This window comes from Macadamia integrifolia, chromosome 10 (assembly GCF_013358625.1).
Source record: "Macadamia integrifolia cultivar HAES 741 chromosome 10, SCU_Mint_v3, whole genome shotgun sequence".
Classification (NCBI taxonomy): Eukaryota; Viridiplantae; Streptophyta; class Magnoliopsida; order Proteales; family Proteaceae; genus Macadamia; species Macadamia integrifolia.
The window spans coordinates 32,275,144-32,299,649 of NC_056566.1; the positions used below are offsets into that span (position 1 = coordinate 32,275,144).

Sequence of the window (24,506 nt, forward strand, 5' to 3'; positions counted from 1 at the left end):
GCAAGCTCTCAAAGCCGGTAAATTTTTTGATACATAAACTTTCAACCCTCTCTTTCTTTGATATAAGTCGAAATTGTGTATATAATTGACAGTAATTTTTTCTTATTTCTTCTTGTTTATATTTTGATTATACTACCAGGGATGGATCTGGACTGCGGGAAATACTACCCAGAGTATGCAACACAAGCAGTAAGGCAAGGGAAGGTGACAGAGGCTGAAATCGATGCGTCTCTAAAGAATCTTATCATTGTTCTATTAAGACTTGGTTGGTTTGATGGTAACCCTGGTGGGTATTCAAGACTTGGGAAGAATGACATATGTTCTCCGGCGCATCTCGAGCTCTCAGCCGAGGCTGCAAGGCAGGGTATTGTCTTGCTAAAAAATGATAAGAACGCTTTGCCATTAGTTGTTGGCACCGGAAAGCCCAAGTTTGCTGTTGTTGGACCCCATGCAAATTCCACGGTAGCAATGATTGGTAACTATGCAAGTAAGTTGATTCATTTCCATTTTCTACTACAAATCCCTTTTCTACAATTAAATAATAGGGCCTGATTGACAATTTTTGGCCTTCTCATTCTCCACTATTCGAACAGTAAAGAGTGGGGTAACATGCCATTATTCGAAACCAACCGACGCCATCGCCGAGTATGGAGATGTGATCTATGCAGCAGGATGCCAAGGTGTGAAATGCCCAAATGGTGATGGGATTGGTCAAGCAGTTCAGGCCTCGAAGCAAGCCGATGCAACCTTCATCTTTGTTGGATTGGACCTTTCAGTGGAGGCCGAGAGCTTAGATCGAAATGATCTCAACTTCCCTGGATTTCAAAAGGCACTCATCACCCAAATCAGTGAAGCTGCCACTAAGCCAGTTATTGTCGTTATTTTCTCTGCAGGAGGAATCGACATCTCCTTTTTGCAACAAGACCCCAAGGTTCAAGCCATCATTTGGGCTGGATACCCTGGTGCCGAGGGTGGCCGTGCCATTGCCGATGTCATTTTTGGCAAGCATAACCCAGGTGAGAATCTACTTAACTCATGAGGAAAACCCATCAACACCTTCGCCATTGATTTTCTTGTCCACGTCCATGAAGGAGTATTACGTGTAAAACAAGCAGGGTTGAGTCAGGTTTTTTAAAATTTCATGGCAACCCTGAGTCCTCTTTGACTCAACCTAAGCCCAACACGGTCTTGAGCCTAGGGTGAAATATCTCAGTCCAAACCCAACCTAGCCTAGGGGAAAAATGAAACATAATTGATATCAATAATTTTTAATGTGATATAATAAATCAAGAAAAAATATTCCCATAATATAGGTTGAAATACTAGTCAATGATGAGGGAGAATTTTGATATGTAATAACTATTATATAGTTATATAAAATCAAAAGATAGACTGGCCAAGTTGGCCTCAGACCTCAAAATTGCAGCCCAAGCCCTATCCAGGCTCAAGGCGCTCGGGTGCATAAGGCCACACTAACAGCCCTATAAAGGACCATCTTTTATAAAATCAAGACATTTATATGCAGCCTAAAATATAAATGATTCTCTTATTAGAGTCTGGATTAGAACTAAAAAAAAAAAAAAAAACAAATTAATTAATTAATTGCTGGATGTTGCTCTATTAGCTGGTCGTCTTCCGATTACATGGTACCCGGCAAGTTATATAGATAATTTCCCAATGACATCAATGCCGCTGAGACCAGTCCCTGAGTCCAAGTACCCAGGAAGGACATACAAGTTCTATAACGGATCAACCATCTATCCCTTCGGTTATGGATTGAGCTACACGACCTTCCGCTATGCCATTAGGTCTGTAACTAATCCGGTTATGGTGGACCTGGGGAAGTTCCAACAGTGCAAGCAAATCCAGTTCTTGGACGGTAGGAAGACAGATTGCCCAGCCACCCTAGTGGATGAATCACAATGCATGCAAGTGGTGACGGTAAAAGCAATGGTGACCAACACTGGAAAAAGGGATGGAGCACATGTTGTGTTAGTATACTCCATCCCACCATCAGGCATTGCCGGTGCACCCATCAAGAGACTTGTTGCATTCAAGCGAGTGTTTTTAGTAGCTGGAACGTCACAAGTAGTGCCATTCAATTTAAATGCCTGTCGGGATTTCAGTATCATCGCCGACGATGCTTACGAGTTGTTGCCATCTGGACAACATACGATCATTGTCGGAAATGGAAATGATGCAGTTACAGCTCAATTTACCATCGGTTTTAACCACAATTAGTTTCAATATAGTTCTGTTTTGTTGGGTCTCCTCTACCAATTCTTTCAAGGTTACAGATCTAATAATGTATTTTTTTGTGCTAATATGTCTAATAAAGGAAATCTTTTTGTTATTGCATCAATTATCTTTAGCTTGCTTTGTTTTGATCTCAAATCTATATTGCTATGTCAGACATATAGTGTTGGATATATATGTCCATCAAATCCGATTAATAAGATTGATTATTTTACTTTATGCATGACATTTACATATTGGGCTTGTACATACTTTATTCCATGGGTTTTCACCCAAAATTGTTCTTGGCTAGGGATAGGACCAGACATCCTATTCATGTGGCTAGGGATGTGATTCCAATGCATAATGTGAGCACACATATTGTGTGTATATAAAAAAGAATCTGATAAGAATCTCACATGTATTGCTACCAATTTATGAGGATGAGATTAAGGGGTGAATGTAACATTTGACCTCTTTTGTGGTTTTGTCTGATTAGGGCCATGCCCCATAGCTAGCCTATAGAGCTTCCTTTTTTTTTTTTTCTTGCGAAGAATCAGCAAGAAAACTTTATTAATAGAGGATAAAAGAATTAAATATTACAAACAGCATTGGGCTACAAATCCACCTTCGTCCATCAGCAGAAATGCAACCCAAACTAAGAAGAAAAATCTCATAAACTAATTATAGAAATCTATTCTTGGTCTCTGCTAAGCACCCCAAATAACATCCTCTACAAGAAAAGAAGGGGCGTCATCCAATTAATAGTAGACATATTGCTCTATATATATAACCCCAAACCTACATTCTTGGACCCTCTATATATAACCCCAAACCTACATATTGCTGCAGAGTGCTTTGCTAACTTATCAACAACATTATTGGCCTCGTGAAAACAATGTGTTATTGTCAATGCAGAGCTATCAAGGAAGGCTTTGCAAAATCTCCATTGTTGTTCGAACATCTATGGAATGTTATGATTTTTAATACATAGCATCACAGATTGAGAGTCACATTCAATCTAAAGGTTTCTCAAATTCATTTGTATGGCTTTACGGATACCCAAGAAGAAAGCTTCAAACTCAGCCATGAAGCTTGTTGAAACATCATGATAAATTGCAAAACATCTTATTGGTTTCCCATTATTATTTCTAAAAATTTCACTTGCTCCTGATCGGCTTGGATTTCCAAAAGAGCAGCCATCTATATTCAGCTTGACAAAATCTTACTTTGGGGGCTGCCAAAGCACTTCCACAATATTTGTTTTCAGAGTTGGCTTCCTTTTTTTTATTTTATTCCTCTTCTTCTTTAATATATTGTCATTCATAAAAAATAATAATAATAATAAATAAATAAATAAATAAAATTGTTTTTGAAGAGTGTTGTGGAATCTTAAACTCCATCCTCGTTTTAAATTGTACATGTGGAAATTATTAATTGAGAGGTTTATAACTAAAGATGCACTTGAACATAACATGGAGATGGACCCTCTATATATGCCCTCTATTTAAGCCCAGAATGAGTCCATTTGACATCTTTTTATATTTTGAACTTCTGCAAAACACGTTTGGATGGCAGAGCCATTGGGAATTCGCATCGAGTACTTCTCTGTCTCTCTCTCTCTCTCTCTCTTTTCCCATCATTCGTTTCTTTTCCAGCTCTTTCACATGCTAATAAAGGTCATATTCTTCCAGTCTTAAGTATATACTTCACATGGTCTGGCTAGAATAAGAGTGTTTTTCAAAATCATTCTTCCGCTGCTATCATGCGCATTATTTATATATAGATGATTTTCTGATCTTGGTGTTTTGGTACCACCCTCACAATGTTGTCCTCAACCAACTTAAAATGATTTGTCTATGTCTGGGTATGAAGTACTGCAATATGTTGATTGCCCAATTACTAAATATATTTGCGATGGTTGTTTTGATATGACTACCAACACTACTAGTTTGTTTGTTTGTTTGTTTGTTTGTTTGAAATCAAATTAAGGCTAAGAGTATCCTGCAAGGTTTACAACAAGCAATGGCAGAAGGTATTTAGAGGATTGAGGTTTGGACTGAGAGTTTGAAATCAGTTGAGTGGCTGTCGCAAGGGAAGCAGGCCCGTGGATATATTTTTATGGGAGTTATTTCAAATTTTGTTACATAGTTATTAATCATCTTCTAAATTAATTGTGACTTTCGTTACCAATAATTAAAGGAATCTGGTTTAGTTTAAGTTACTAGGAGAGGAACAAATAAAGCTAGGATAAGTGAGTTATCCTCTGTAATTAAGAATGATATCCTCCCTCCCCACATAGTTGATTAGTTATTGACTGATGCTGAGGAAAGACCTTGTTTTCGCTTTCGTTAGTCAATAGGAGGAGTTCATACTGATGGCCATGCCGAAAGTGGGTCTTCTCTTGCATGTTTTCTGGTTTTTGTGTTTTGTATTCTTCTTCATTCTTTTTTAATAAAATTATCAAGTAAAAAAAAAAAAAAGAGTTACTGCTTCTATATTTGCTAGGTGTTTTTGGCTTCTCTCAACCAACATGTGGGCCAATGAGAGCACACCCACATAGGGGCATCAATGTAAATAAAATTTTTTGTTTCCCAAGATGTGAGATAGTAATTTTGCACGTTCTTGCATATATCTAGTCACAAGGATCACACAATCAGACAAAATTCATTTTTCTGCATAATTATTAAGGAAAAAGAACTCACTCCAAGAGCGTGTGGCCTATACCAACACTCTTATATGTCTGTCCTTCTCCTCCCTTGTGAAAAAAAACATGCATTCCCCTTGTTTAGAAGAAAAGAGAGATAGACATAAAAAGCACTAGCATAGCCGCACTCACGTGCTCCCGGACAAAGAACCACTTCGTCAATTATTATTTACTACAATGTGTGAACAAAGAAAGTGAGAAATAAGTTACGTTATGAAAGTACCCATCTCAAATTTAATTTTTTACTTTCTTTTCATTATTTTTGGAGAGAGAGAATATGTGGAGGCAAGTGCTCCGTAAGGGGGAGGACACATGGAACTACTCTCCCCAAGTTCCCATACAGGAATAAGATCCATGCATGAGACTGTGGAATAGATCAAAATACAGTATTTTTGGTAAAGACGAGCTATAATAAAGGATAATTGCTGGCTGGTGTAAGAAAAGAGACACAAAGCTATATAATAGCGGCCCTGTCTATAAATTATCCCACTCCGACCCCTATCCATTCCATTTCAGTAGTTGAATTTAGAAGTTGTGCTATAAGAAAAAGAAGAAAATAAAGAGCTATGCATCAAAGCCAAACCATGGTGGCCCTTCAAGTCGGATTTGTAATGCTTTTCTTTGTGTCTACTTATAATTACTGTGGTGTAGAAGCCGAATTCAAAATCTGCGACATTACAGCATTCCAGCGTTTGAAAGTGGATATGGCCACCTTACCCTATTGTGACAAGAAACTGCCTTACCAGGCACGAGCCAAGGACTTGGTTGATCGAATGACTCTAGCAGAGAAGGTGGCGCAGCTTGGTGACAAAGCCATAGGAGTAGGACGCCTAAACCTACCAGGGTACGAATGGTGGTCTGAAGCACTCCATGGTGTTTCTGATGTCGGCCCAGGCACTCGTTTCGATCAAATCGTGCCTGCTGCCACCAACTTTCCCACACCAATCCTCACCGTCTCCTCTTTCAATGAGACCTTGTGGAACACCATAGGCCAGGTAGGAATCCCTACATGAAGTCCTTTTTTCTGTACTTCTTTAATGCTGTTCATTGATCTCTTCATCAGGTCGTGTCGGATGAGGCAAGAGCTATGTACAATCTAGGAAAGGCTGGACTGACGTTTTGGAGTCCAAACATTAACGTTGTTAGAGATCCAAGATGGGGAAGAGTTACAGAAACACCCGGGGAAGATCCTTATGTGGTTGGGCGTTATGCGGTCAGTTATGTAAGAGGCCTTCAAGATGTGAAAGGTTTTGAGAAATCTGATGATCCAAACTCTAGGCCTCTCAAGGTTGCAGCATGTTGCAAACACTATGCAGCTTACGATATTGATAAGTGGAAAGGGGTTGATCGCTTCCATTTTGATGCAAAAGTAACTATTTAGTCTAGATCCTCTTCACATATGGTGACCTCCTCACATGGGATCCCACTGTTAATGGATTGGATCAAACCAATAGATTATTCTAATTGTTGTCATCAAAATTTTTAGGTGACGGAGAGGGATATGGTGGAAACCTTTGTAGCACCATTTAAGATGTGTGTGAAGGACGGCGACGTAGCTAGTGTCATGTGTTCATTTAATCGAATCAATGGCGTACCAACCTGTGCTGACCCTAAGCTCTTGAACCAGACCATCAGAGAGCTCTGGAACCTCAATGGGTGAGTACTTCTCTTCCAAAGCACAATAATCCATCATATAATATATATTATTCACATATAACTAACTATCTCGCCTGTTGTATGTTCATACAACCCTGTGTAGTTACATTGTGGCTGATTGCGATTCCATTGAGGTTATGGTTAGTGGGCATAAATACCTCAACGATACACCAGTAGAGGCTGTTGGCCAAGCACTTAAAGCCGGCAAGTTCTTAATTAGATGCATAAACACTCGCCAACTCTCTCTTTCTATGATATAAGTAGTTTGTTGAAAATTTTCTAATCTTTCTTCTTGTTTAATTATATTATCAGGGTTGGATCTGGATTGCGGGAAATACTATCCAAATTATGCGACAGAAGCAGTGAAGCAAGGGAAGGTGACGGAGGATAACATCGATACATCTCTGAGGAACATTTTTGTTGTTCTAATGAGGCTTGGGTGGTTTGATGGTAGCCCTGGTGGGTACTCAAGACTTGGGAGGAACGACATATGTTCACCAGAGCATCTCGAGCTCTCGGCCGAGGCGGCAAGGCAGAGCATCGTCTTGCTCAAGAATGATAAGAACACTTTGCCATTGAACGTTGGAAATGGAAAGCCCAAGTTTGCCGTTGTTGGACCCCATGCACAGGCCACTAAAGCAATGTTGAGTAACTATGCATGTAAGTTTAAAAAAAAAAAAAAAAAAAAAAAAAGATATATAATTTTCCACTACTTTGTACAAGTAAAGACCAACCCCATTAACCATGCAATGTGTGTGTGTGTGTGTGTGGTGTGTTTTTGGCTCCAGTGAACACTGGTGTAGCATGCCGTTTTTCAAAACCAAACGACTCGATCGCCGAGTACGGAGAGGTGGTGAATGCACCTGGATGCGATGGCGTGAAATGCGCATCTGGTGATCAGATCGGTCAAGCAGTCCAGGCCTCGAAGCAAGCTGATGCAACTTTCATCTTTGTGGGACTAGACCTCTCAAGGGAGGCCGAGGGCTTGGATCGGGATGACCTTAATTTCCCTGGCTTTCAGAAATCACTCATAACTCAAATCAGTGATGCCGCCACCAAGCCAGTCATTGTCGTCATCTTTGCTGCAGGTTGCATCGACATCGCCTTCATAAAGGATCACCCCAAGGTTCAGGCCATCATTTGGGCTGGTTATCCCGGGGCTGAGGGTGGCCGTGCCGTTGCTGACATCATTTTTGGCAAATATAACCCAGGTAAATTAAAATCATGATATCTACTTACTTATAAATTAAGAAAAGATCATTAAGAAAATTATATCAAAACGAAACTCGACTGCTGCCCAGGTTGCCCTTGGTACTAGCTAGGGGAATGGACTCTCAAGGGTAGGGTGGAATAATTTACCCTAGGTGGGTGTTTTCAAATTTGCCATTGGGATTCCATTCTTTTGGCTTTTACCATGGGGTTGCAGCTACTTCGTAGCAACTAGGGGTGTCAATGGGTCGGGTTGGGCTGGGTTACCCTGAGGTCTCTTAACTCAACCCAAGTCCAGTCCTAGGTCAAGTTGAGATATTTCAGCTCAGGTCCAACCCAACCCAGCCTTGATGAACCCTGATTGGGCTAGATTTAACTCAGTCCAGTCCAACCCAATACTACTGGTTACTTGGTTGCTTGATCTTGATGCATTGCAAAGGCCAAAGACCAAAGTTTTCATATATGTGTAGATTGTAGAAAACGAAAGTCCTTTTACTACAAGTATCCATTAATAATTGTTAGCATATTTATATGATGATATACTTAATAAACATGGTTGGGTTGGATTGGGTTGAGACCTCAACCCTGCCTCGGGCCTGAAAATCTCAACCCTAACCCACCATATGGGTTGAAATCTCAGCACAAACCTTGTTCGGGCTTAAGGTGGGCTAAGACTGATTTGGGTTGACTAGGCTTTTTGGACACCCCTAGTAGTAACCTTGGCAGAAGCGAAATTTTTTCATTATAACTATCTAGGCTTAAGGTGGGCTAAGGCTGATTTGGGTTGACTGGGCTTTTTTGACACCCCTAATAGTAACCTTGGCAGAAGCGAAATTTTTTCATTATAACTATCATCAACACCTTCCCATCTATTTCGCTAGTCTATGTTCATACTGGATATAATTAAAAAAAAAATTATAATATATATATATATATATATATGTCATTGACTTGGATATTGTTGCTCTGCCAGCTGGCCGTCTTCCGCTTACATGGTACCCGCAGAGTTATATAGAAGAAATACCAATGATATCGATGCCACTGAGACCCATCCCAGAGTCCAATTTACCAGGAAGGACATACAAGTTTTATAATGGATCAACCATCTATCCCTTCGGTTACGGATTGAGCTACACTACCTTCAGCTATGCCATTAAGTCGGCAACAGATCTTGTTAAGTTGGATATGGGGAAGCTCCAACAATGTAAGCAAATCCAGTTCTTGGACGGTAGGAAGAATACACAGTGCCCAGGCGTTGTAGTGGGTGAGACAAATTGCACCCAAGTGGTGAACGTTAAAGTAGAGGTGACTAACACTGGAAAAATGGATGGAGCTCACGTTGTGTTTGTATACTCTGTCCCACCATCGGGCATTGTGGGAGCACCCATCAAGCGACTTGCTGCATTCAAGCGAGTGTTTGTAGCAGCAGGAACGTCACAAATAGTGGACTTCATGTTGAATGCATGTAACGATTTTAGCATTGTCACCGAGGATGCGTATGAAATATTGCCATCTGGGGACCATATGATCATTGTGGGAAATGGGGCTGATGCAGTTACAGCCAAGACTTCTTTCTTTTTTGAGCATTAATAAGTTTTACATTTTTTTTTTTACTTCTTTTTATAGGTAGGCTCCAAGGAGGGTAGCACTTATCATGACCTTTTACTTAAGGAGTCATAGTTCTTCCTGTCATTTCCACCCAAATAAGCTACCCTCTTTGGAAAAAATTTTGCTTCCTCTCCGGCCCTCTCCCTTCCCTTCCCCTTTTGGTGAAGGTTACAAATTAATAATGCTTCTAATTTGTATGCTAATCTTTACAGAATAATGCAATTCTTTAGTTTCAGTGATTAGATCAATATCTTTTTTTTCATCTTGTGTTGTTTTAATTTTAGGACAAGGTTTTCCCTCATCCATGGCCATGGTGAAGAGAAAATCTATTAAACCGCATGATTTTGACTCTCAAATTAGACCATTAAATAAGAGAAATATTATATCTCTAGCTAAGTGGTGGAAGTTGATGATAATTGTGTAATTCTTGTGCAATTCTCCCAACACTTTTACATTTTCAAAATCAAATATTTGTAAAAGTTTGAGGCATTTTAGGGGTTAAAACAGATTTGATTTGAAAAAAAAAAAATTCTACAACCATTAAATTTTAAAAATATACAGATGTTGCATGCACTAAGAGAATTAGACAATAATACAATTAAGAATTGAAGATGATCAGTATCCATGGAGAGTACATCTAGAATCTACAGAGAGAACACAAAAAAAAGGAAATAAGAAACTAGTACATCAGAATAGGTCGACCAATATACACCCTGACTATTTGGGCTTGAAAGTTTCAAGGGAACCAAATTTATGTTTGCAATAAATATCTCAAGGGGGAGATCCCAAGAACAGAAATCTTTCTTTTTTTTTTTTTTTGGGGGGGGGGGTGGGGGAGGTGGGTGGGGGTCGGGTGGGGTTGGGTAATTAAACAAAAAAATTTGAATAATATTCATACAAGAACAAGCCCTGTCTAACCAGTGGCATCTAATGTTCCAATTGAAAGCTAAAAGTGGAACAACCCTACTAAGCTTTGAACATAATATCTCCACCTAAGAAGAGATCTTACTCCAACCTAAGAAGAGATCTTACTCCAAATTTGAGAAAATGATCTAGGTTGGTTCTTAACCATCAATGTTTCTTTTGATAATCACACAGGTTAGTGTGGGTGTATGTTGTAGCTTGAATTCAATGGATTGCCACTCACTGTCCAAGGAATCAGAGTCAGATCGGCCAAGAACGATGACGTTCTATTCTAATTGGCTGATCTATTGGTTTTTATAGAGTTCAGGCTGGTTCTGGCTGGATCGATATTGGGACCAGTTAGATGCCATTTCTGATTTGCCACTAAACAGCATGGCTGCTTAAGTACTATGACAAAGTAATATATAATTTGAGATTTAAATAACAGGATCTGAAGATAATTGATTCAATAATGAAAAGACTTTCTTTGTCAGATGAATTACATTTACATTATTAATTCTATGACCTTGAAAGAAGGGAAGAGTTGGCTTCCTCTCCCTTGTGGGTAACTACCCGACCTCCATCTCACACCATACATGGAATGTGGGACCACACCCTATGGACGATGTGAGATAGGATGGAATGGCTGCCCGACATATGGGAGAGGATCCGAAATCGCAGAGACCCCAACGAAATAAATCTTTATAGAAACTAATTGCGGTTAAAACCAATAGAAATTTCAGCTGAAACTGCATCATCTCCATTTCCAACAATGATTATGTGTTGCCCTGACGGCAATAGCTTATAAGCATCCTCAGCGACAATGCTGAAATCGTGACAAGCATTCAGCTTGAACGGCACTATCTGAGTTGTTCCTGCTACTACAAACACTCGCTTGAATCCAACAAGTCTCTTGATGGGTGCTCCGACAATGCCTGATGGTGGGACAGAGTAAATGAACACAACTTGTGCCCCATCTCTTTCTCCGGTGTTGGTCACCTTTGCTTTTACCGTCACCGTTTGAGTGCAAAGTGTCTCATCCACAAGGACAGATGGGCAATCTGTCTTCCTACCATCCAAGAACTGAATTTGCTTGCACTGTTGGAACTGCTCCAAGTTCAACGTAATCGGATCTGTCACAGACTTAATGGTATATCTGAAGGTGGTGTAGCTCAATCCATAACCGAAAGGATAGATGAGTGATCCATTATAGAACTTGTATGTCCGTCCTGGGTACTTAGACTCAGGGACTGGTCTCAGCTGCATTGATGTCATCGGTAATTCATCTACATAGTTCGCTGGATACCATGTAATCGGAAGACGTCCAGCTGGAAAGAGCAACATTCAGGTCATTATAATTTTTTTTCTCCAAATTATAATCTATGATCGATATATAGACTTTAGCTTTAGCCTCCCGATATTCGAGAAATAGATGGTCTTTCATGGACATAGACTGGAAAATTAAAGGGGAAGGTTTCAATGGGTCGGGCAGGATCGAGTTTTTTCAAGGACAAAATAAAAGTCAGATCTATACCCAGCCCATGCCACCCCTATGGATTGAAAAGCATAAACCAAGCACCATTCAGGCTCAGGGTAGGCTAAGGCAGAATCAGGTTGCCATTGCCAAATTGACACCCCTAGAGAAGGTGTTGATGGGTTTTCTTCATCAATTAAGTAGATTATCACCTAGATTATCATCAGTTCATCCCACCATCAGGCATGGTGGGAGCACCCATTCAAGCGAGCGTTTGTAGCAGCATGAGCATCATAAATGGTGGAGTTCATGTTGAATGCCTATAACGATTGTCATCAAGGATTTTTAAAACTTGGTAATGATCATGGGATCGTTCAAGACCGATACTATTTTAGATGGGCCTAGACCGGATTGTATCGAATAGATCTACCCTTTTTTATATTAGTTTTCATTACAATTTTACTCCGAAAACATATGGCTGTTCTATCCCATGGATCGGGAGTATCCCATGGATCGGGAGCAACCAAAAAAGCCAGATCGATACGGCATCTCTTGGAATCCTAACCTAAATAGGGTGCTACCTACAACTGTAATAATCTTAATGTTAGTTGAGTCCAAGGTTCCCCAATAGATCACGCAATAATCCCTACTACTTCTCCCAATTCAACCAAGTTGCCATGAGTGGAACTCTGAGATGTTCTCTTTCAGGCCTTTCAACCAATCAATATGACCCCTTAGAGAGGCTTTTGCTATTTTAGCACTTCACTTTTTTGCTAATTCGCAGGACAAAGAAGAGAGATATTTTTACCCTTTTGTTAGTGGAATTCGTGGAATACAGTTGAAAGTGTGTACGAGGGGTTGTAATTTAATTAAGCACAATGTAGATAGCTAGCTATCGGCATATTTTTCTTTTATCGCAGTTTTACTCCAAACACACGGTATGCTATTTCATATTTCTTATTTTATATTATATAATATATTCTATTGAATAAAAAATTAAGAACCCTATTAATATATAATATATGGATAAGATACTTGATTAGGTATTTGTGTAACAATTTCTGTTCTAGGGTTTACATTTACACATAATACACTTGGACCATACATGTGGATTGGGATCGAAAGATAAGGATCCAAGATCCATCAAGATCAATACCATTCCAATCCGGCCAATACTAACAGTTCTGTTCCATTTTTTAGAACCATGTCAAGGATCATGTATATCTCATACAGCTGTACCTATCTCTCCAACTTATTCCCATAACTGTTACTGCGATCTAGGAAGACATGAATCTAATTTTCCTTTCTACTGTAGCTGATTAGCATTGACCAAGGAGAGAATTCTCCATTCTTTTGTGTTGCTGATTAGAATTGATCTTTGACATCTCTACAATTTTGCCATGCAATCTAAGAAGATAGGAAGCTAATTTTCCCTTTTAGCGTAGCTGATTAGAATTGATCGAGGAGAAATAAGGTACAGCTATATGAGGATATACATGACATGTTTGATAAAGGATCCATTTGCGATATATTGTCATCTCGCAACATATGATGGCTATGGGAAATGGGGAAATAGACTGCAGAGAATAATTAATTAAGTCTTGGGGGGAAATGGCACCATCATTGGGGATAAGTCGCATATAACCGTGGAATGCCTGATTGGGCACCCAACCAGTTGGAGAGGAGCCGGAATACAATTGTGATAGGCCTCAATTACTCTATACATCTGATCTTTTTTCTTCCATGTATTTCTAAAATTTAAATTGACACATGTCAACACTAAACCATACATGAATGATGAAGATAAACAACATGAGCTGCTTCACCTCTATCAGTATGATTGTAGTAATACCGAATTTGAGATTAAAACAACACTGAGTTGAAGATAATTGATGCAATAACGAAAAGACTTTCTTTATTAGACATATTAACACAAAAGGTTACATTATTAGTTCCATAACCTTGAAACAAGGGGCAGAGGAGGAGTTGGGTTCCTCTCCCACGGTTGTAGATAGGATGGGGAAGTTACCTAGGCAAAAGATCCTCTCCAATTAATTGGACGCCAATTAATGATCTAAGGGTTTAAAAGACTTGAGGATATATGCCATGTATTATGTTGCATGTTGAGAGTCCTCCCAACCCGTGGATAATTAATTGGACACCAATTAATTAGAGAGGAGTCGAATTTGATTCCCCTAGGGGGAGGGGATCCAAATTCGAAGAGGAGACCCAAATGAAATAAAGTTGTATTGAAACTAATTGTGGTTAAAACCAACAGAAATTTGAGTTGAAACTCCATCATCTCCATTTCCAACAATGATCGTATGTTGCCCTGATGGCAATAGCTCATAAGCATCCTCTGCTACAATGCTGAAATCGCGACAGGCATTCAACATGAATGGCACTACTTGTGACGTTCCTGCTACTAAAAGCACTCGCTTGAATGCAATAAGTCTCTTGATAGGTGCTCCAACAATGCCTGATGGTGAGACAGAGTATACAAACACAACGTTTGCTCCATCCCTTTTCCCAGTGTTGGTCACTTGAGCTTTTACCATCACCGTTTGATTGCATTGTGTCTCATCCACTAGAACGGCTGGGCAATCTATCTTCCTACCATCCAAGAACTGGATTTGCTTGCATTGTTGGAACTGCCCCAAGTTCAAAGTAATCGGATTTGTTACAGACTTAATGGCATATCTGAAGGTGGTGTAGCTCAATCCATAACCGAAGGGATAGATGGTTGATCCATTATAGAACTTGTATGTCCTTCCTGGGTACTTAGACTCAGGGACTGGTCTCAGTGACATTGATGACATCGGTAATTCATCTACATAGCTCGCCGGATACCATGTAATCGAAAGACGACCAGCTGGCAAGAGCAACATCCAAGTAATTAAAATGTTTTTTTCTTTCTAAATTCTAATTCATGAATAAAGTAGATTCTCACCTGGATTGTACTTGCCAAAAATGACATCTGCGATGGCACGGCCACCCTCAGCCCCAGGGTAACCTGCCCAAATGATGGCTTGAACCTTTGGGTCTTGCTGCAAGAAGGAGATGTCAACGCCTCCAGCAGAGAAAATGATGACAATGATAGGCTTGGTGGCAGCTTCACTAATTTTGGTGATGAGAGCCTTCTGAAAGCCAGGAAAGTTGAGATCATTTCGATCCAAGGTCTCAACTTCCACAGATAGATCCAATCCAACAAAGATGAAGGTTGCATCGGCTTGTTTGGAGACTTGTACTGCTTGATTGATCCCATCACCATTGGGGCATTTGACTCCTTGGCATCCAGGTGCATAGACCACATCTCCATACTCGGCGATGGCATCAATTGGTTTTGAATAATGGCATGCTACACCACTCTTTACTGGTGATGGATAAGGATGAGATCGTCCATTAGTATGTTTCCACTAGTAGAAAAATAGATTTGTAGTAGAAAAATGAATTGAACCAACTTACATGCATAGTTACCGATCATTGCTACGGTAGAATTTGCATGGGGTCCAATAACGGCAAACTTGGGCCTTCCGGTGCCGACGACCAATGGCAAAGTGTTCTTATCATTTTTTAACAAGACTATGCCTTGCCTTGCGGCCTCGGCCGAGAGCTCGAGATTCGCCGGAGAACATACGTCATTCTTCCCGAGTCCTGAGTACCCACCAGGGTTACCATCAAACCACCCAAGTCTCAATAGAACAATGATAAGGTTCTTTAGAGACACATCGATTTCAGCTTCCGTCACCTTCCCTTCCTTCACTGCTTGTGTCGCATAATTTGGGTAGTATTTCCCGCAATCTAGATCCATCCCTAGTAGTATAATCAAAATTATATAAACTAGAAGTGAGAATTAATATCAATTATATACACAATTCTCTATGACTGATATCGAAGAAAGAGAAACTTTGAGTGTTTATGAATCAAAGAACTTACCTGCTTTGAGTGCTTGCGCAACAGCATCTGCTGGTGTATCATTAAGGAATTTGTGGCCATTAACCATAACTTCGACGGAATCGCAATCAGCAACAATGTAACTATTTACAAAGAAAGCCAAGTTAGTTGTAGTTTCATTTGAGATTTTGACTTAGTAATATTAACATTTGTGAATAATGTGATAGGACTTGGAAGAGAACTCACCCATTGAGATTCCAATTCTGCCTGATTGTCCCATTCAAGAGCTTGGGATCAGCACAGACAGGTATGCCATTTACTCGATTATATGAACACATGACACTGGCTACGTCTCCGTCCTTGACACACATCTTAAATGGTAGAACAAAGGTCTCCACCATATCCCTCTCCGTCACCTAATAATTGACAAAATTGCAATTAATTATTATGTTTTTTTTTTTTCTTAATAAGTAAAAAGCGTGAAAAAGGTGTGCAACACCAATACTTCCCAAGATGCATGTCACCAATCTTAGTACTACTCTCACCTAAACACGATTGACTATAGAATTTTGATGGATTCTGGTGCGTTATTATTTCACACTAAGAAGGAAAGAGAATTACTATTAATGTGTACTAGTACTACTAATACTGAAGTAAGTTGTAAATAATAGTACTATATGATTAATTAATGGTCACCTTTGCATCGAAGTGGTAGCGATCAACCCCCTTCCAATTATCGACATCATAAGCTGCAAAATGTTTGCAACATGCTGCAACCTTGAGAGGCCTTGAGTTTGGATCCCTTGTTTTCTCATAGCCTTTCACATCTTGCAGTCCTCTTACGTAATTGACAGCGTAACGCCCAACCACATAAGGATCTTCTCCGGGTGTTTCTATAATTCTTCCCCACCTTGGATCCCTAGCAACATTAATGGTTGGGCTCCAAAACGTTAATCCAGCCAGTCCTAGGTTGTACAAAGCTCTTGCTTCATTCGAGACAACCTGATGAGAAAAAAAAAATTAAAATAGAGAATTTAAAATGTTGGGACTCAGATAGAACTCATCCTCAAAGGCTAACCTTCAAGTAGAAGGTGTCCAAGTTCTTATAAGCCTTTTAGTAAGGCTACTATATAGTCACACCCAATGGAGAGCGGACCAGGTCCTCGTACAAGAATCATTCTCGTATATGATTGATCCGCATAAATTGAATCCACCAAAGGAAAAACCCTGTGGGTGGTGGATTCAATCTATGTGGATCAGACCGTACGAGAACCTAATCCACACTCTACCCAATGTGGGAAAATGGCGGCTTAATATTTCAAAGGAAATATGGAAGGAACAAATAGGATTATGAGTTACGACCAACCTCGCCTATGGTTTTCCACAAGGTCTCGTTGAAAGAGGAGGTGGTGAGGATAACAGTGGGAAAGCTGGTCGCTGCAGGCACGGTTTCACTGAAATGTGTGCCGGGACCAGCGTCTGAAACACCATGGAGTGCCTCCGACGCCCACTCATACCCTGGTAGGTTTAGGCGTTGCACTCCCACGGCTTTGTCCCCAAGCTGTGCCACCTTCTCGCCCAGTGTCATTCGATCAACCAGATCCTTGGCTCGCACCTTGTATGGCAGGCTCTTGTCACAAAAGCGAAAATTGCTCATATCAAGTTTCATACTCTCAAATGCTGTACGGTTACAGACCATGAATTCTGCTTCTACCCCGCAGTAATTATGAGTAGATAGAAGGATGAGCATTGCAAATCCGACTTGAAGAGCCACCATGGTTTGGCTTTGGTGCATAGTTCTTTCCTTCATCTGTAGCTAGCTGAGCTGCTTAATTTTCTTTTCTTTCTTCCAAATGGAATGGGTAAGGGAGTTGATAATTTCATAGCTAAAAAAAGGGAGTAGAAGATATATATAGACAGATCGGCCATTGTATCTTGCTATATCTTATCTTATCCTAGTAATAAAGAAAGCAATTTCCATTCAACATAGCTCCCTATTTTTGGTTATTGACGGTTTTCTTTACAAAAAAATACTGAATTTTGATCAGGTCCGGTCAACTGTCCCATGCATCCTCTCCTCTGTAATGTCGGAATAGATGCTTACACATCTATGACCTATTTCATCCGTTCATGTCCACAGGACCTTTTATTTTTTATGCCACGCTTTTAATTCCAACTATATATATATGAAGCTGGGTTTGCGTCAATGAACTAAACTGGGCTTGGGAGTAAAATGTTGGAACTTGGAAGTATTTCAACCTGATAGGGGAGGGTGAAGCAGGGTTAACCCTTTTGGGAAAAAATATTTTGCTTCCTTCTCCAGCCCTCGCCCCGTCACCCATTTTGTGAAGGTTAGAAACCGATAATGCTCAATTTGTATGCTAATAAAAATATCCATATCCTTTCATCATCTTTTGTTGTTTTAATTTTAGGACAGTTTTCCCTCAACCATGGCCATGGTGAAGAGAGAATCTCCTAAACCACAGAATTTAACCCTCCGATTGGACCAGAGAAGGTAAGAAGGTAATTTCAATTTAAGGGATGGGCGTTGATAAACATTTATAAACCTAAGAATCTAATCATAACGTTAAATCATGGTGGATGAAGATAACAAACTTTACCTTAATTTTATGATATGGTATATTATTTTATTTGTTCACCATAAGAACGCTACCTCCTAATTTACCCTATGCCCACACATGGGCATGTGGAACCACCCTGTGAAAAAAGATGCCCATGCCCCGACTCCACTTTCCCATATGTGTGAGCGTAGTACACTGCTAATAGGGCAAATGTGACAATGGCCAGTTCCATTAGCCAGGTTGGCTAGTCTAGCTACTCACCCGTGGCAGCTGATTGTGAGATTGTCACTTTCATTTGAGAACGGATAGACCAAGAAAATGAAAAGGGCACCTAGTGACCTGACAAAGTAGGGTTTGAAAATAATTCAGAAGCAATTCCTTTATTTCCAGCAAATCAGAAACCATCAACTTGTTCTATTAATGTTGCGCCAGTACCCATGCTGAATAAAATTCAATAATAAACAAATAAATAAATAAAAAAAGAAGAAGAAGTAAAAAAGGAAAAAAATGAAGAGAGCGAGACAGACAAGAAATGAATCTTTTAATTTTAACCAACACCGAAAGCTCTGTTCAACAATTTAATTTTACTTCTCTCAGAATGTGAATGGTTAGTTCCTTTAAGAATTCTAAACATTGTAGTTATTTAATTTCATGGCAACATGGATGAGCTAATAAAACTAGTAAAAGAAAGAACAATAACCTCCACATCTTACAAGCAATCGCCACACTTGGCAATAAGTAGATGGTTTTCAGGTGAGATATTGGATGGTACATACTTGGTAAACTTCGTTGCAAGGCCCTGCTCCTTAATCCACATTAGCCGCCCCATGTCAATGATCTCCTTGCACATGAAACCCAGCACTGCCCTGTCCACTGCCTCCATATTCTTTACAATTTCTTCAACTCCCTGAGCACCAACGCTACAATATTTCTTCACACTGCTACATGGAGAGAAAAATACAATTGTCAAATAAGCATCAATACATAGCTAATAACAACACCAATCTATTAGGTAAATTTTTTTGTTTTATAAATCTGACTCATTTATTACATATCTCAAAGGATTTTCCAATTCAGGTTCTTTGTTTTCTTATACTCTCCCTTGAATCTATAATAAGCCTAAATCCATACGGATAAGGTGAAGTATTATTACATGGAAAGTGGGTGTGATCCATGGTCTACAACATTAGAAAGATCAGAGCCATGATCTGCATCTACTGCCCAGCTGGTAAACCACGTGATTGCATGGAAATCATCTTTACTCATCCCCAGATCTAAAAAATATCTTTTATCTGCAGCCAAAGCACTCAAATATCTCAGCTCATATCAAAGCAACATCACTGGACAATGACAGTCAGACAACCTAGAGACATTACAACCCAAGTAAAACATATTAGCAAAACATTGTATGAAACTATAATTTATATTTTTGGTACGTAAAAGGATCAAGAGACTACTTATGTAGTGCTTCCATTGGCAAAGATGATGACAACATGTCGCAATAGCAAGGCCTCTCAGGTAATGACTACCACTTGAATGTATGGCTTTATCTTCTAGAATTTGCTCAGGAAGGCAACACCTTAAGGTCAAATCTGCAGCCACACTTGAGATGTTGAAAACTTGCAATAAATCCTAATATTATCAGTCATATATCCACAAGATTGTCCACAAAAGACAATTTGTTGAAGAATATAAAATTTTAAAGAAATGACTCCAATTGCTATGTAATCTCAGTTTTACATCAAGTTAAATAATTTTAGTGGCTTGAGCACCTGTTGCAGGCCCGCAGAGATGTTTCCCAATTGCCAGGTAAGGAACTCCCCTCAAAGACTCAACAGCATCCAAGTTCAAATCCTCTACTGCAGAGATTGGTGTTGGAAAGTGAATGGGAATTTTAATTGCATAAATTAAGTAAAATACACTTGCATCACAAAAATACTAATACACAACTAAAAAGTGTAAATGTATGTTAAACAGAGGATCTATTAGACCTAACTTCTATTGGTTTTTTACAATACAGAAGAAAAGAAGGTCAAAGGAAATTTGTGGAGGGCAAGGAGGCATCTTCCACTCAAGACATGCAATTTATATTGGCAGAACCAGGAATCCCTTGCAGAAGTCAAAGAACCAAAATATTTACAGCCCACATCCTTTCTGAAGCCATACAGGAACCAAGAGGCTCATACAGACAATAAAGGCACGCAATCCCAGTCATAGTATACAGCTGATCACATAGTAGATTATACAACAAATAGGAGGAGTTCCACAGCAGCAGAAAAAATGGGCTGTACCAAAAGAAAAGTGAAATATAATGATATAATTTGAGGCCATGCTTCAACATTGCAGAAGGATTTTCAATCACAGTAAAACCACATATAGAATATATAGAACAACATACTGTAGCTAAAAAGTCTTAGATAATTTACATTAGGATTCGAAAATATGAAATCTCAAACTGAAACAAATGTCAGGATTATAATATTTAGATTTGATAAATCCATCACATCACTCAGTTATCCTCAAAAAATTTACTCCTCGCAGGTATTTTACCTTTTTAGTGGATAGTATTTACAATTTTGTCTGTTTATAAGGAGGATTCTGGATTTTGATATATTGCTTCTTCTTTTTTATTTCACATATTTTACATATATATCCCCTAAAATTCTCCAAAGTCTAAAATCTTCCACCAGAATCAAAATCCTTTTTATTGCCAGTAACTTTGAGGTGATACCCTTAAAAGGAAGAGTTCTATTTTTGGGACATAGAGAAACAAAAGATGTCAGGGCTAAAGAAATTTTTAACCTCAACCCCCAAATAAACAATCTCAATTGTATTTTATGCTTGGGGAGTTTTGATGGGAATATCAATGATGCAGATGGATACATCCGAACAAGAACACAAGGAAAAATACACAAGTATGCTCAAAGCCAAGGCACCCATACCAAAAGCCCATACAAGTTACTGTCATTTGGGATGCCAATGTAGTATAGCTATCCAGATGAATTCTTTATTTTAGACAGCAAATTCTAATACAGAATGAGGATAAGTGCTCCTAGAAGCCACTGCTTTCACAGGAGAGAGATTTTCTGAAGTGAACTGCGAAAGTTAGTTCAGAAGAATGCATAAACAGATTCTACTTTGTTATTCTCAAGATTCTCCCATGCACCGGTGGTATACTCAAAATGTCTAATCTCCAAAATAGACCAGATTCTAAGAGCTGTGAACCGGACATTGATGGCTGGAATTTTCAACCCACCTAAGTGCCACAATGTCCCTTTGAACTTGTCTCATTACTGAAAGTTCAATAGTTCTGGTCACCCAGACCCGAGCTTTCCCAAGCTGCAGTTAGTGAGCATTGACATTCCTGAACAGGGAGGTCATGTCTGCACAAAAGGTGTGCAAATTCCTGATTGGGTAGATGCTTGATATCGGCACAAAAGAAACCAGCCATGCATGGGTGCTTGCGTCTAGTTCGGTTGCATCTGCCAAGCTTCTAAACATGGCACTGACGCCTATGACATGTAGTAACGCATGGGTGCTTGCAACTGGTTCGGTTGCATCTTCCAAGCGTCTAAACATGGAGCTGATGTCTGTAGTACGATGTGAACATTCTTTAATGTCAAATACAGGAAATAACCTATGGATGCATGGATCGTGTATAAGCTTTTCAATAACATTACTATGTCGCTGCAGCTTTATAGCTTTGAGATATGCATAAAAGCAAGCTCCATGGAAAATCATTGTACGTACAGTATCATACAAAATATCCAAACCATAGGTTTTTGAATGGCTTACTGTCAATTCTCAAACGCTCTAAAGTCAAGCTCTCTGTTTGTCGCAGACTTCGATCAGCCTAGAAGTTGCATTAGTAGATCAGGAATAAAAATTTTGAATTATACATTAATCTAAGTTCCTGTGAAACCCATTAATAAGTATTTCGTGCTTTGTCTACAGCTCGCATGTGTTATATAATCAAAGACAAGGCCAAACGTTCCTAAAAAAGTTAATTGGAAGAAAAATTGGTATTTCATCATTTATCAGTGCCATTATTGCAATTGTCAGTCAACTAACCTTAAGTTTGTAAGCCTTCCGTTCGACTAAAAACACCTTCTTGATACCATAACAGTCTGCGAGCATTTGTGTTAGGTATCCTCTCCCTGCTCCAAATTCAATGACTGCAGGAACCTTATCCCCGGACGACCCATTGGAGTGCAAAGGTCCTGCAATGTTTGAACAAAGCATGTTCCCAACAGGATTTTCCAATAATCCAAAGTCTGCCAAGTTCCCAAGAATCGACGCCTGTTGCAGAACATGTTTCTCTTGGAACGGCACCTTCCTGCAAATGGGAAATCATTTAATTCATCAAGCGCTTTCAAACAAACGAAAACATAGCATAAGGAAATCCTCATACCGATCCATTCCTTTATTAATCCATATGCTACAAGCTTCCGGTATGTTATAGGACTCGTGAATCTCTGAACTGATAGTACCATGAATCGATTCTATCTTGCTCATCAGTTGGGAGAATTCTGGGACTGTCATGTTATACACTGCATTCCTCTTCATGTTCGAGGTAGTGTCATCCGAGGACTCATACAGCTGTTTATTTGGAAAGGTGAAGTTTTCTGCATCTTTCGAATTGACTTTCACATCATTAACGTCATCATCTCTCCCGCCATTGATGCCTTTTTTGTAGAAAGGTTGTTGTTTCAAGGATTGGAGTTGTTTCAGAAATGGGCATCTTCTAAGATGTGATTCTAGATTTTCTTGCAGCACAGAACTTAAGCAGATGAACAAGGGGGGTGTAAAAATCAATAATTACGGGGAAAGCATAAAAAAGTCGGAAAAAAAAGGACACAAAGTCTAATAACTAAAAGAGAGGGGGAAAAATATTTTTTAGAAGAGAGAGCTTACTGAGAGGGGTCTAATGGGCATGTAATCCTCTGTTCTTCAGACCTCAGGTTGTGGTTTCCGCAGAACCTACACGGTTTGATCCAAAAAAAAAAAAGATTGAGAGAGAAGAAGAAGAAGAAGAAGAAGAATAAGCAAATATTACGAATCAAGGAAGATGAATTTGGAAAAAGGAGAAAAAAAATGGAATTACAGGGAATCGCCGAGACGTTTGTTCGAACAGAATCGATTTTTCTTGGGGAGCCAGAACTTGCAACGTCCCTCTTCCATTCTCAATGACGCCTTACTGAGAAACCGACGCCTGTAAACGGCGCTTCCCTCTCACTCTCACAGCAACGCCTCCAGAGTCTCTAGTCTGTACTATGAAATCTGTAATGCTTCAGTACTTTTTTTTTTTCGTAGGAGTAATGCTTCAATACCAATACCGTAAATTCGATTGCGTTGAGGGGTCTTTAGCCCTAGGCGACGATTGGTTTTGCGCACACCTTTGACCTTCCGATGATCCACCTAAGCAATTCAACTCATCACAGCCGTCCATATGCGCAACAATATATATGGATCCTTTATTCCAATCAGCATGGATTTTGTTACCTGTGTGCCACTGCCGATCCGGATCAGGATCCGGATCCTTATAAGGCCGCTTCTAGATTTTTTTTTTTTTTTTCTGACGTCCAAAGGCCCTTATTCATCAACCACATTCGGCAAAAAGGATACTATAACACTTAAGAGGTGATCTAGAAAGGAGGGTCTCCACATTCCCAAACAAGGGTAGAACAAGACTTCTTAGAAATAGCATGAGCATGCACATGAACATTTTCATCTCTATTAATAAAGCAACAACCAAAAGCCTCAAGGGACCGAAGAAAACATCTAATATCCTTGACAACAGCTAAAGTTTCAACTGACGATAGAGAGGACTCATCAAGGAGGCAGTGAATCAAACCCTAGTACATTGGCCAATTACAGATCAAAATGGTATTAACATCACATTGAAATTAATATGAACAAACTAGAAATGCCTATTTATTAATCATAAATTATGCATGTCTTTTTTAACTATTCCTTCACTTTATTACCCGAAGACTACATTACACATGTATACTACCCTCAAACGACTTTCTTGTTGCCCACGATGCCAATGGCACCTAAGCATGCCACATGAAAAATGACAATAGGGTCAAATGCAATCATTTTTTATTCCCTTATAATCTCAGCCATTTATAATAAAATTTATTTCTTTAGAAATTTCTTAGGGTTTTATTTTACCATGTGGACTGGAGTAAAGTGGGAAATCTAGCTTGATATGTACACTCGCAGCTTTTTGACC

The 24,506-nt window shown here is 39.4% G+C and overlaps 4 protein-coding genes across 5 annotated transcripts; 2 read left to right on the plus strand and 2 right to left on the minus strand.

Annotated features, from left to right (window-relative positions):
- Positions 1-141: 141 nt before the first annotated feature.
- Positions 142-2,371, plus strand: LOC122090524 (beta-D-xylosidase 1-like). The gene is made up of 3 exons (XM_042660148.1): positions 142-487; positions 594-1,016; positions 1,625-2,371. The coding sequence occupies exons 1-3, from the start codon at positions 142-144 to the stop codon at positions 2,239-2,241; spliced, it is 1,386 nt and encodes a 461-aa protein (XP_042516082.1). The 3' UTR covers positions 2,242-2,371.
- A 3,165-nt stretch (positions 2,372-5,536) lies between these two features.
- LOC122090509 (beta-xylosidase/alpha-L-arabinofuranosidase 1-like) lies at positions 5,537-9,633 on the plus strand. Its single transcript, XM_042660130.1, has 7 exons — positions 5,537-5,937; positions 6,006-6,311; positions 6,429-6,598; positions 6,702-6,802; positions 6,911-7,258; positions 7,387-7,809; positions 8,781-9,633. The coding sequence occupies exons 1-7, from the start codon at positions 5,554-5,556 to the stop codon at positions 9,395-9,397; spliced, it is 2,349 nt and encodes a 782-aa protein (XP_042516064.1). The 5' UTR covers positions 5,537-5,553; the 3' UTR covers positions 9,398-9,633.
- Positions 9,634-13,681: 4,048 nt separating this feature from the next.
- LOC122092128 (beta-xylosidase/alpha-L-arabinofuranosidase 1-like) lies at positions 13,682-17,793 on the minus strand. The gene is made up of 7 exons (XM_042662451.1): positions 17,053-17,793; positions 16,383-16,688; positions 15,933-16,102; positions 15,729-15,829; positions 15,258-15,605; positions 14,743-15,165; positions 13,682-14,664 (listed from the first exon to the last, which is right to left on the minus strand). Exons 1-7 carry the CDS (start codon positions 17,494-17,496, stop codon positions 14,048-14,050), a joined length of 2,409 nt encoding a protein of 802 aa, XP_042518385.1. The 5' UTR covers positions 17,497-17,793; the 3' UTR covers positions 13,682-14,047.
- Positions 17,794-18,792: 999 nt separating this feature from the next.
- LOC122090936 (tRNA:m(4)X modification enzyme TRM13 homolog) lies at positions 18,793-23,582 on the minus strand. 2 transcript variants are annotated; one of them, XM_042660714.1, is made up of 9 exons: positions 23,373-23,582; positions 23,183-23,248; positions 22,680-23,048; positions 22,340-22,604; positions 22,064-22,121; positions 20,041-20,127; positions 19,726-19,860; positions 19,422-19,560; positions 18,793-19,209 (listed from the first exon to the last, which is right to left on the minus strand). In XM_042660714.1, the coding sequence occupies exons 1-9, from the start codon at positions 23,447-23,449 to the stop codon at positions 18,978-18,980; spliced, it is 1,428 nt and encodes a 475-aa protein (XP_042516648.1). In that variant the 5' UTR covers positions 23,450-23,582; the 3' UTR covers positions 18,793-18,977. The 2 variants fall into 2 exon arrangements, with proteins under 2 accessions (XP_042516648.1, XP_042516649.1); XM_042660715.1 differs by having other exon boundaries at positions 18,793-19,206; positions 23,373-23,580.
- Positions 23,583-24,506: the final 924 nt, after the last annotated feature.